A 13825-nucleotide genomic window follows, 5' to 3' on the forward strand; every position below is an offset into this window, starting at 1 on the left:
TCCTCGCCTCTTTAAAAAGCAACAGAAATCCTCTCTCAGGGCCTGTTTTATCTCTGTCTGCAAAGAGAGGGCTTTTTGGTGTGTTTCCTCCCCTTCAATACTTCCCCTACGAATGGCCAAGGCAGTAAAAGTTGACTGGTTAACAACCCGACCACTAATCTCGACAAGAGAGACACCTCATCATTCTGACAAGGATCACTCCGTGGATTTACGGAAAATCAGTGCACCATATGGCTTGGGGATACATCTGAGCTGCAATGTTTTGGCAGGAGAAGAAAACTAGGGGAAAGGATGAACTGTTTGTCTGATTCGTCCATGAGAGTCTTGGATACGAGAGTCTTGGATATGTACCCTTTGTGCTTCTCTTAGACTTCATTCCTATTTACTTGTGCTCTAACGACGGTCATTTTCTTTTGATTGACAGCTGAGGCCATGTCCGCACCTGGACGCGGACGTGCTGACCGATTGCCTGTCCATCCAGCACCTGCATGGCTCCGCCTCTTCTCAGCACCTCCACTGCCCCGCTCCCCCTCAGCAGTCCTCTCTCAACGGCAAAGATGGCCGCTCCCCTGGCCTGGGACAGGACATCTTCACAGGTCACTTTACCGCCCCTTCTGACACTCACACTCACAGCAACTCAGCTAGCCTCATTAGCCTCATCACACTCATCTGTAGTTAACCAAAGCTAAACTTTCGAATTTGACACGGGAGCCTGGCTCCAGACACTGCGCTCAGTTTGAGTTTCAAGCTAGCGCGCCAGACCCGCACAGCTAACTATTTCGCTGTCAAAAGCCCAGATTGGACAAAACAGCTGCTCGTTTTAAAAACAACAGCCCAACTAATTAAAGAGCTGCCGATCTCCTCTTTAAATGGATGTGCTTTGTTTCCACTGCAGCCCCCTCTGTTCACCTCAGAGTACATCGACTTTACATAAGGTTCTAACGGGGTCCAAAAACAATACGCCGTAATGGATGTGGTAGAGGAAAGAAATGTGATGATTATGAGGAACATGTGTAATGGTATTAATCCAAGCATCTGGAGCAGTCAGTTAGAGCAGCATGCTAACTCGAGTACTGTGCACGCTACATTATATTGAATTATTGCCATTTATCAGTGTTATATCTCTCTGTAAGCAGCCAAGCTTTAGCTTGTATGGATTAATAGTCATTTTATACATGGTAACAGCTCGTATCAAGTCATATCTCAGTTCGAATCTCATGGTGCGCCTCGGACCAAAGAGAAATTTCATGGCAAGCGCTTGTGATGATTCGTGAGAGAAAAAATAACTTTAAAAAAAAATCAGCGGTTCATTCTCCGAGCACAATAGGCTCCCTACACTCGTTGACCACTCGCTGTTAGAGTTTAAGTTGTTTTTAATCATCTGTGTAAGGGAGAAATTGATTTTAAAGTTCTTGGCCATCACTTGCTTTCCCTTTTTCCCCTGTTCAAAGGGGTTCCTCACAGCTTCAGTGTGCAAATTCATTTAGCCCGGAGGAGCTGATGGCTTGTTGTGGCCGCATGTTCTTGTTTCCTTGAGAAGTGGTGGGCGAAGCTGGCCAACATGCCTGAGAGTGTAACGTTATTTAGGATGATTCAAGCTCGCTTGCAAGCCCAGAACAAAGCTTTGTTCTCAAGCCAGGGGAGGGAGAGGAGTGAGGAAGGGACCCTTTTGAATGGATGGAGCTCTATCTCTCTCTCTCTCTCTCTCTATCTCTCTCTCTCTCTATCTCTCTCTCTCTTTCTTTCTCTCCTTCCCTACACAAACAGGCACACACACATACACAAGCACACACTTGCATACACCCATACACACACACACGCAGTTTATAGTAATTGCGCAATTTTGTCCTCACTCTCTTTATAACACACAAAAACACGTGCATGTGCGCACACACACACACAAACATACACACACACTCACAGTATTTATTTATGCAACCACTCCTCTCAGTGCACTGCGCTCAGTATGTACACTTGGCTTTTCTTTTTAGTTTTCGACGTTCTCCTTTCTGAGTCCAGGCGTCAATCATCTGCGAAATTCATCCCGGGGAGGGGACTCGAAATGTATCAAATTCAGTTTGAAGGCATCGGTTTTATGTTTCCGTATTTGGACGCCACGCTGTTTTTATAAACCGCCGCATTTCAGGAGACCTCAGCGTCTTGTCTCCAAAGATTATGTCATAATCAGAGGTCAACGTGACACATTCTGCGGAGTAGTACACTAAGACCGAAGTTTAGCGGAGGATTTCTGACGCAGCCAGTTGAGATTTCGAGGCATGTTTGCGTAGGTGTCAGAGTGGCTGTCAGGGGTATGTGTGTGGTACTCAGTGGTGGGCCCCACGTTAGCACATGCTGTCCGTGCCTTCCTCGAAACATCATCTCAACTTGAAAAAGACCCCGAGCTGTTCCCTCCGAGTACCACATTCTCTTTCTCTCTCTCTCTGCGGAGCAACTGATAAAACTGAAGCAATCACTGCCGTTATTTGTCGACTGTTTGCCGGGCCTAGTAGCAGATGTTGAGGCTAAAGGGGAAACCATTTACGTGGGTTGATTGATGATTTCGGGGTAATGAATCAAGCTTGTAACCATTTCAGAAAACTGTCAGATAGACCTTGCTTTCACTGGGGAACAGCTGGAAGGGAAAAACAAAAAAGAAAATGAAAAAAAAAAAGAACAGGAGCACTTCCTCTGGCGACTAACTGTATCGGACAGTCAGTGCGGCGTGGTCCTGGCGGACCACTGGAAAAGAAATCACAGGACAAATTCAAAGGAGCAGATTTACAAGTGGGGAGACAGGAGTTTGTGGCCTTTAGCCTGTGAGGCAACATGAGAAGCTCAGGGAGGATAGTTACTGCCGTACGGTGCCTTCGACTGTCGTTTTGATTTGGGACCGACCAGACACTAAAATCTATGGCATCATGATACTCGAAATAAAAGCAAAAGGTTGTTGTTGCTGGAATAGTCATTATGAATTCCCAGAAATCTCAGGAGCTGATGTTAGGGCAGCAGGTATTCCGGTAGCAGGTTTTTCATCCTTTCCTCTTCTGTCCCTGCGTTGCCTTTGTCCTAGCCTGCTAACTCAACAGAGTTCTTAAGATTCGGGACACGTTAATAGAAAAGCCTTCGGGCCAATCACAACCATTCGCCATGGCAGTGCAAATGATGTACAGTGAATTGCAAACAGCACCAAAACACGGAACATTTTATTTTTCCAAAGGCCCCTCTGATTGGATCTGTGTTGTCAAAACAAATGCTTGTTGCCATGAAAGTCGGCAGGCTTAATTTGGTCAACGTGCGACGCAGGGCCTCTAGGAGTGCTGGGGTTTATCTGGCACATTTTCTGCATTAGTGTTGTTTGTCTTTCAGGCTTGTTCGCTGGCTCCAGCGCCCCCCATCACGGAGCCACGGTGGAGATGCTCTCCCCCGGCCCTGACCCGCCCCCACGGCAGCCCCGCCTGGACCGTGACATCGGCGGCAGCCCCCACCATCTCTCCCCTCTGTCCAGTATGGAGAGCATCAGGGAGGGGTGAGTACTGACCCTCGTGTTCACACACACACACACACACACACACACACACACACAGACACACACACACACACACACACACACGGCAGCCCCCACCATCTCTCCCCTCTGTCCAGTATGGACAGCATCAGGGAGGGGTGAGTACTGACCCTTCCTCTGCATACACACACACACACTAACACACACACTAGCACACACACACACAGACACACGGCAGCCACAGACACCACCTCTCCCCTGTGTGAAGCACCAGGGAGGGTTGAGCACTGACCTCTTCTCCACACACACACACACACACACACACACACACACACACACACACACACACACACACACACACACACACACACACACACACACACACACACATGGGAGCCCCCACCATCTCTCCCCTCTGTCCAGTACAGAGAGCACCAGGGCGGGGTGAGTACTGACCCCTGTGCTCAACTACACACTACACACACATACACACACACACATTGTAAACACACACACACACACACACACACGCACACACACTGTACACTCTCACAAATCCCTCTGAGCTGCGACGTCATGTGGAGTTGAAGAGGGATCACAGCCGTGGTGGTTGTCAGTGTGAGTGCTGTGATGTGTTGAGTCCCCAAACGCGTGCACAGTACCAAGAGGCCCGGGTGGTCACTCTCTCTCCCCTTTCTCTCTCTCTCTCTCTCTCTCTCTCTCTCTCTCTCTCTCTCCCTCTCTCCCTTTTTCTCTCTCTCTCTCTCTCTCTCTCTCTCTCTCTCTCTCTCTCTCTCATAATTACTGGGAAAAAGCAGCTTGCCCACTCATTTGCCCTTGGGTGGAGGCCTTTGTATGCTGTGTGGGTTAGGCAGACTCTGTCACATCTAGGAACGGCACTTATTGTCTCCCAAGCTTTCCAAAGTCCTGGGTGTCCACTCTCGCGCCTTAGCTCATTGTTTTATTTACGGCCTCAGTTCCCGGGAGGGTTACGTGCAAAGTGTCCCCGATGAGGTCAGCCTGGTTCAGCCTGAGATGACCTTCCCTTTTCCACTCAGCTGGTGTCATACAGTGTGTGTCCAAAGAGATCTCCGAGCGTCCTCTGCCCCGTGTGTGTGTGTGTGTGTGTGTGTGTGTGTGTGTGTGTGTGTGTGTGTGTGTGTGTGTGTTTGTGTGTGTGTATGTGTGTGATTCATCTCTGCACAGACCTCTGTCCTTGGGTGATGAAGGAACCATTCTGACTCACTCCATTTTGCTTAGGGGCTGTCAACACACATCTACTAGTCAAAGCACTCGGGACCGTGGGGACAACTAATGTTCCGTTCCCTGGTCAGGCTGTATGCTTCTTAGAACGAGTGTGTTATGAGCAGAGCACATACAATACTGGTGGTATGTTAACGGTATACTGTGATAGTTCAGTATACTGTCTCTATTCCATCTGTATCGTGTCATATTTTTGGACATTATTTATTTGGACTGTAAGGCTCACTGGGCCACACACATTTTTACTCACACATTTTTTCCCCACAGAAGCAACACAGTATATTTATCGAGGCTATACGTTGTAAACTGATGTCACTTAAGTCCAGCGTGAACGGTCGGTTTATGTGTGGCGGCAGCGTTTACCAGAGCCTGCTGGTTTATGGAGGCAGGCTGTATCCTGTGTCTGATTATGGAGCGCGCGCTCACTTCCATCCGTCACTGTACTCAGTTTCACACGGATCACCACGGCAGCAGGGGCAGAGAGACAGAGACGGGGGGGCAGGCAGCCCGGGGTCTGCAGCAGCCTGTCCTGACTCCTGCCTGCTCGCTGGACCACAGGTGTGTTTTCTATTAAGGCCTCGCTGCAGACCCCCGGCGCTGCGGAGCTGCGGAGCCGGCCATGTGTCACGGAGAGTTTACACGCCGCGGAGAATAAAATGCTGAAAAATCATCGCAGGAGATGGAAAAAACGCTTTTAATCACTCAAAAACTTAAGCTTCAAGCTCTTATGCTTGTGAGGTGTGTTTGGATCGAGTTAGCGCAGGCATGCTCGAGATTCAGAAAAGAAAGGTTGGGGTGGGGGGGGGGGGGGGTGGATGGCAACGGTGGACAAGTCCATTTCCAGCAAAAACACCACAAAAGCTATGAAATTTGCTGGAGCAGCCGGCGAATTGTCATGTATGATCATTTTGGATGGCGACCTGTTTTTCCAAGCATCAGGAGTGGGTTGGGTAGTGTTTTTTTCTTTTCAACGAAAAGAAACTTCATACAATTAGCAAGTGGTTTAGAGGCTATACTAACAATTACGGCACAATTAGGCCTGGACTGGCCTGGACGTGAGGGTCCTGCCGTAACACTAGCCGCATTGAGCCCAAGGTCAGTGTGACAGATTGGAGCTGAACGAGAGGTCGCTGCTTCTCATTGGACCTGGTCAGGAACGTCTGAAATACGCCATGGCCAATATACCAGGGAAGGATTAGACACATTTTCTTTCCCAGTACTGAATGGAAAAAGGGGGCTTTAAAAAAAAAAATGTAAAAACGTAAAGTGCATCTTACATTTCCAATCCAACGCCATCTTTTATCCAGCCAATCATGTCATGGCTGTATTGGCCCACCCAAAGCACTCAGCTCTACTCCCATCAGGGGGAAGCTTAATGTGTGCGCGCTAAGATGTGATGACAGCAGGGCATTAAGATAACTGCAAAGGAAAAAAATAACTTTATTTGAGGATTTCATTAGATTGAGATGTCTGATCAAAATACCTATATTCATAGACATATAACTCTCTTTATCGTGCCAATCTCAGGGTGTTCTCTGCCAGGACCTACAACAAGCCAGGTATGAAATGTCAGCTCACATTTGACTGCAGATGGAGCATTTGATTTACATGTTTAAAGCCTTGAGTATACAGGCCTGTGCCAAAGTCAACAGCGGTGCCACACTTGTTTTTCCCAAATGGGTTTGCAGAACATTAAACATTTTGACAAAATTATCTAACTAACTCCACTCCGCTGAAACACGCTCTGACCTCATAGCTAAATGTGTTTACCCTGGCTGAAATGGGCCATTTAGACTCATTTTACTTTGCAAATACAAGTGTCATTTTTTGGAGCTAATATTCAAATATGCCAGTTAAAATACATTTTTTTGCGCTCGCTGTGTCTTGTGTGTGTGTGTGTGTGTGTGTGTGTGTGTGTGTGTGTGTGTGTGTGTGTTAGCCGGTAGTGAGAGAGCACAGGGCAGTTGAACACTCTGAGTCTTTCAGAGGCATGGCCGTGTTTCTGGGCCTGCTGGACCCATTCGGATGGGTGGTATTTGCTGTTTTTGTGGTGTTTGCGTTGTATATCACCCCTGGTTCACAGTAGTTGCACTGTGCCTTCAGCCTCCCTGCTCATGTCTTGAAGTTAATGTAGCTACTGCAGCTGTATTTATCATGTTTTTCATTGCTTTAAGTAGAAGTTGAGATTTACTGACACTGGCATGTGTTGACACCCAGCAGTTATGAGGTAATTGTTTTATCTTCTCTCTGCAGCACTTACTCATGTCAAAATATTAATAATTTGGGCACGCTGTTTCAACAGGCTGCTAACAGTAGACTAGCTTCAGTGGGATTGCAAATCACTTGGGGTCGCTGCTATGACAGACATCCCGTTCCAGTGTTCGTGGCACTCAGTGCTGTACATGGTAGTGACATGCCCGCGCTCACCGTGGATCCAGCCAGTTTTCCCAGGCAGGCCGGGAAGCCCGGGGATTTTGGAAGGCCCGAGGCAGCCTGAGCTGTGTTTAGACATGGGCTTGAGGGCTCGAGCGGCGAGGCCCGTCTCTCACGCGTGGCTTTACGTCGCTAACCAGAACCAGAAGCATTCCCACCATCCCTCTCCAGAAAAGTCGCCCTGGGGATCCATCAGTGGTGTGTGTGTGTGTGTGTGTGTGTGTGTGTGGAGGAGGTGGTTTAACGTCGGGCCTCGGAGTAGGATTGGCTATTCCCGGAGGAGCGTCAGCATGGACAGGTGAGAGAAGACGAACGGCGAGTGGAGCAGCTCTCCTCATGAATCTTTATCCCGGAGCGCTTGCTCTGTTTTCCCTCCGATCCGCTGATCCCCACGTCTCCCTCATCCTGCTCTGTGCGAGGAAGGTGCGTCGCCGAGGACGACCTGCGGGTTACGTCATCTCAGGAGCTCTTGCGCAGCACAACCGGCGCAAGCGGCCCAATGTGACATCTTCTCCACGAGACATCTGCAAGGGATTTCTGTGATTGGTGATCACGCGAATGTATCCATGAGATAATTGGATTTCATCCGAAGTCTTATTTGAATGCAAGACAACTTAAGAGCGCTATCACTTCAGTCAGGCCTCTGTGTGTGTGTGTGTGTGTGTGTGTGTGTGTGTGTGTGTGTTAGCCAAGTCTCTTCAGGAACTGGGGTCAGGGGTCGCTCTCATAGCAAAGAGGGAAGAGGGGGTGGAGGCCAGATCAGAGCAGAGAAAGAAAGAAAGAAAGAAAGAAAGAAAGAAAGAAAGGAAAAAAAGACGAGTGGTGCGGCTGGAAAAGGGACTGTGAAGCACGCGGATGATAGGCGAAGGTAAATACCGGCGGGAGAGATTTATATTGCATATGAAAGATTCCCCTCATTCCTTAAGCCTGAGCGCGGGGCAGCTGGCTGTGATTATCTTATGATTCACTTTAGCTCCACATAGAGGCTGCTTGTAAAAATATGAACAGTATAACTGTTTCCTGAGTTTGTGCTGACAGCAGCTCCCAGGGGAGGGTGGGAGGGAGGGAGAGAGAAGGCCTCTCTCTCTCTCTCCCTCTCTCCCTCTCTCTCTCTCTCTCTCTCTCTCTCTCTCTCTCTCTGCGTAGAAACACATGGCAGCGGCGGCAGCGCGCTGGGGCCTCTGCCAGCGCGGGGATTAGCCACGCTCACCGGGAACATGAGCCAGCGCTAACACGCACCGCACCGCTCCTGCTCCCCTGGCCACGGTACACTAACGCTGGGACAACGTTTGCTGCACCCGGGCTCTGTGAAAATGTTGCCACAACCTTTGGAGCCTGTAGCCCATTAGACAGAGAGAGAAAGAGAGAGAGAGAGAGAGAGAGAGAGAGAGATAGATGAGGGAGGGATGGAGGGAGAGAGAGAGAGAGATGAGGGAGGGTTGGAGGGAGAGAGAGAGAGAGACAGAGGGAGATGAGAGAGGGATGGAGGGAGAGAGGGAGAGAGAGAGAGGGAGTGACCTCATGAGTCACGCTGCTTGGTGACAGTGCAAAAGCACAAGGAATTACTTGATTATTTTGTCGTTGCACTCCTCCTAAATGAGGCAGAGGCATTTACTTGCGGAGTGAAACATGAGGAGCGAATCGAGGCGAAAGGTTTTAAATGCTGCGGTGGAGTTTTGCTCCTCTCAGGGCTGCCTGCTTAGCGATTACGGCTGTTCTCCATATCTCCACACACACACACACACTTCTTAGCGATTACGGCTGTTCTCCATATCTGTTGGGGGAGCGTGGTCATGAGGCACGTGTGTTTTCCCAGCGCTGCGGGACTCCAGAGGGCTTCTGTAACCCTGCACCCCACACACACACACACACACACACACACACACACACACACACACACACACACACACACACACACACACACACACACACACACACACACACACACACACACACACACACACACACACACACACACACACACACACACACACACACACACACACACACACCCTTTCCTCTGCTTCTATTCTTAGACATGGGAAAACCCACACCATACACCACATTAATGCTATCAAGACATGGTGAAGGACAGTAATAGTAGGAGGGAATAACAGTCATGAGTGAGCTGTCACAACAGGAAGTGAGGCAAATGATCTGTAATGTTAACCTGCAAGTAATCTATTTGTCTTGGAAGAACTGTCTTGAATGGTACTGTACTCACCATTTAGACAAATGTTTAGAACCAATATGTAACCAATATGTATTAGTGCATGATGGGAATTTTAGACGAGGACTGGGTCCACTAGAGGCTTAAGCATCATCTTGATCTCAAAATTTGAAAATTTCAGAAAAGATGCTGTTCATAAAACCGTCTGATATAATTAACATTGTTGGTTAAGTTTTGTTCAAAGGATATACTGTAACCAGAGAACAATATGGATGGATGTGTTTGATTATATTTCTCTGTGTTTCTCCCACCTCACCACCGACCCATGCTGGTTGCATGTTTTTCCTGATATCCCAGCATTCAAAAAATCTCTAATGGTTGGGACAAGCATCTGTTTGTCATATTTCAGTTTGAAGAAGGCAATTCATCCAGTTTGTTTTTGTTTTGTATTCCCTCTGAAATGTGGTATGTTTAATGCAAAGTGTGAGTCTTTGATGTGTGAAGTGAATGACAAGAGCCTTGAATGAGGTTAAGACTTCACAGAACTATTCGGCTGGCAACGACCCCTTGGTTTGAGTGATTTTAGCTTTCGCATATCTTCAGCCTTTGCCTGTGACAGCTGCATCTAATGCAGTTAACAAAGGCATATTTATTTAATCGCAATGCAAGAATCCTACGAAGAAGCTATCGTAGCTACCCCCAAGCAACCCAGTGTGTGCGTACAGTACATCGGGGGCACGTTATGTAAGCGCGCCATCTGGAAAGAAGAATACTCTTCTCCGAAAGAGCCGCTCAACAAAACGCTTTTGGGGTTTGATCAAAACCATGCTCCCTCGTTTCCTCCGTAATGAGGAGGGGATGATGTTAAAAGCGCCATAAAGTGATGTAAGGGGGGATGTCACAGCAGATGACATTTGGCTAATTTCACCATTAATCTCTACGCAGAGGCAAACATACAGCTCATTGTTAGTGTTTCCCCCTCAAAGCCAAAAAGGGCCCTCATGGTAAAAATACGTTTAATCAGACCCTTTTGCATCCCATGAAGAGATGAGCAGAACAAAAGAAATGAAACTGACTGAAACATGGGCCTCATTCTCCATTCCCTATCTCTAGATCAACTCATGGCTGTAAATGGTGCGGTTCATCAGCTAGAGTAGTTGTGTACCACACAGCAGACATGACGGGGTGCTTCTGAATGTGTGCTACTGCAGGCTGTAATATACTGTACTTTGATTGCCTGGAGGTGCAGTCAGGTTCATGTGTGCTCTAGAGGGTAATGTGAAGGAGATAGAAGATCTTACTTTATGACTTCAATTTTCCAAAAGATGAAACATATGCAGTAAATAATAGAAAATCAATCAATAAAAGAAATCAACGGCATGACATACAGAACATCGATTGGTATTTTTAGTGACACGTCTCGTCTCTTTCCAAACGTCCTGCCATTCAGTCTGATACGTTGTCGTTTCTCCGCCCTGTGTTGTTGTGTTCAGCATGCCAGGACCTCTGCTGTCTCCTGGCCTCGGCTCCATGAAGGGCGCCGCCTCTCCCCCTCCGTCTCTGGAGAAGCCGCAGAACTCTATAGGCGGCCAGCAGCACATTCACACCCACCACAAGCCATACGCCAGCTTCCACAACCTGCCGTTCAGTGAAGGTAAGGATTTGAACAGGTTTTTCTTCGCTCTCCCCTCCCCCCCCCACCCCTCCATTTCTTCATAGTGTCATTACCCCTGTTGAATATGTTGAGCAACACTCTCGGCCATGATGGTTTAAGACCCGGTGATTTGCAGGGCCACATAAGTGCATGTTATAGTGATCTTTTGTGTTGAGCAATTGCATCAAAATAGCACTATGGTGTGCCATTAGGGTCTTAGGTGAGCTTAGCCAGAGATATTTACATTCAAGTCAGCGATTCAGGGCTCCATTCAAAGCGAGAGAGTTGCATACAAGTGCCAAGGCGATTCACAGTTAGTGGGAACGGCCAGAAGGGAGAAGTTGTTAAATCGCCCCCTTGAGTTTCCCACTCGGATAAATATTTAAACAGGCCTAAAGTTGTCTGACGAGAAAGTGCCTTGTTTTTAGTGCAATTAACAGGGATCACTGCTGGTCTGCCATTGTTCTGCAGCTGAGGCAAACATAAATAGATGTGGTGCAGAGCTGTGGAAGACAGCATAAAATGCTGGACCACCTCAAAATAAACCCTTGAACCCTGCCTTAAATAATTTAATTTTGAGGGAAATTGAATACATATCATCATAATCTGTTTGTAAAAATGGTTCATAAATAAAGGCATTTGAGTTCTATGCTCATTTGTTAGTTTGTGGCGTAGAACAGTATCATTCACATAGAATTGAATGTGTGGATATGTGGGGATTATTGTATAGAATCAAATCCTTTTTTCCAAAATTAGACATTATCAGTGTTATCAGCTAATGACCATATATGATGAGCTGTCTGAATTCCATCTTACTAAATTGTTCAGTTGCTTGTTCTGTATGATTTATCAACTAAGGCTTATCCAAAAGACAGGACATCACTCTCCTGGCTGTCCTGTGCAATCAAATGTCTAACAGAAACTTGTGTTCACAAAACCTACTTCATAAGATTAATACATTTTGGTAAATTGTTTCAATTTTCCTGATGTTTGCTGTTACCTGCCTGTCACAGAAAACAAACGATCAACTTCTCCCTTCTTTTTTTTTTTTCTCTCAGCAGATTACAGAGGCAACTTTCAGAGCTGCTTCCATTTCGGAGACAATTACAGAATGGACCAGTCAATCAGCAGCGTTCATCTGGCAGGGGATTCTCATGGCTTCAACTCGCACCAGCACAACGGGTTTCACATGACCGGCTCTGCTAACTCCTCCTCCGCAGGTAAAGCCTTTTGTAAACCGAGAGAAACACTCACTTCACCTTGACCACTTCCTCTGTCAAATAGGCACTTGAAACGTACAAGAACACCTGGCATTGTGCATGCAAGTAGATTTAGACTGGGATTTGCAAACTGTTTCACAACATATGATCCCGCTGTCTGAGAGACAAAAATGATTGTGAGCGAGTAAGTCTGGTTAGCCTCTCTCCTTCGAGGTCAGCGTCTCACGAGTTTGTGCCGGATTTTCACCGACAGGGTTCAGCCTGGTGCCGGATATCCAGGGCTCAGGTTGCCAGTTTTCCCCCGGCCCGGAGGAGAGCGTCTTCTTTCAGGTGGGCAGCTTTGATCGCAGCCTCGGCCAGATGTCTTCGGTGTACACGGAGACGTGAGCATCAAAACAAAACAAAAGAAAGAAGAGACAGGCTGGACTCACCGTCAACAACACCAGCCGGCCACCTGCGCAAGCAGCAGAAGCCTTTCCCACTCGCCCTTTTAAAGTTCTCTCCCAGTCTGTGTAAAAGGTTTACATCACACACCAGAGACTCACTTCATCCCACCGAGGTCATTTCAGTGAACTCGTCTTATCATGGTAGGAAAGCAGAGGAACTGCTGAATTTCATGGACAGGTAATGGACTGCAGTTGTCAGTTGGGCAAGCATACTTCAAACAGCTTATAATGTATACCTCGACTGTGTCCACACAGCTACCAATCATATGTGTTTGAGGATTGCTGCGTCCAAAACCTATGGAATACCTGTATTGTAGCATACACTCAGAAACACACCTCCAGCCACCTGTTTTGTAATTATTTACATGAGAGTCTGGCCCTCCCGTTTAAATGTGGTCGTTTCTCATTCTTCCTCCCTCCCCCCTTTCCCATCCACTATTGGCTGAAGTGTAGAGAGAAATATTTACTTTTGCAGTGTTTGTCCGTGGAATCGCGCTTGCGTTGTTTTTGTTTTGTTTTTATATCAGAGGGATCAGGACGAATGGGTGACTTGCAACTTACTTTGAACAGGAAATTTGTTGCAAGACTGTCCTCTAGTTATGTTCTAAGTCTGACATTCTTAGCATCTGAGCAATCCATATCGTCTTTGGCTCTTGTCCAGTTGACTTTGGCAGAGCTTGCAGTATGAAGGGCTCTGGTATTTCTACCGGTTTTCTCTTTCAAAGCGCAACTGTAGCATCTCACTGAGCATCACTGGGGGTATTCAAATTTTTATTTTATTTTATTTTTTACTTTTTCAGACTTAAAGCGAAGACTGGACAGTCTAGTGCAACTCTATCACCAGCTGTATAAAGTGTACAGTTTGTTTTAAAGTGGTTTCTATTGTATTTTTCTTCTTTTCAAAGTTTAAAAAAAATAAATGACACCTCAGTTCATTCATTTTCTGTGTCTGCAGTCATGGGAAACATGCAAACAATTCAGTTTTATTGACTATATTGGAATATACGCGTGTTGAAATGAAATTTCATAAAAGCACTCAACAGAAACCGAAGGCCAAACTCAGTCAATAACTGAATTACAATGACGGTCAGTGAAAGGCTACTCTCAACTGTGTGTGTCGATGTTTTGAGTACC

At 47.0% G+C, this 13825-nt stretch overlaps 1 protein-coding gene across 1 annotated transcript in view; it reads left to right on the forward strand.

Annotated features, from left to right (window-relative positions):
• The window catches only part of LOC105895029 (zinc finger protein GLIS1), a 37464-nt gene extending 23963 nt beyond the window's left edge, over positions 1-13501 (forward strand). The window contains exons 7-12 of the mRNA XM_042708998.1: positions 425-596; positions 3367-3526; positions 6296-6327; positions 10825-11025; positions 12084-12245; positions 12499-13501. Of these exons, the coding sequence (XP_042564932.1) occupies positions 425-596; positions 3367-3526; positions 6296-6327; positions 10825-11025; positions 12084-12245; positions 12499-12632 (861 nt within the window). The 3' untranslated portion in view covers positions 12633-13501. The remainder of the gene's footprint in view (positions 1-424; positions 597-3366; positions 3527-6295; positions 6328-10824; positions 11026-12083; positions 12246-12498) is intronic.
• Positions 13502-13825: the final 324 nt, after the last annotated feature.

This window comes from Clupea harengus, chromosome 10 (genome assembly GCF_900700415.2).
Source record: "Clupea harengus chromosome 10, Ch_v2.0.2, whole genome shotgun sequence".
Classification (NCBI taxonomy): domain Eukaryota; kingdom Metazoa; phylum Chordata; class Actinopteri; order Clupeiformes; family Clupeidae; genus Clupea; species Clupea harengus.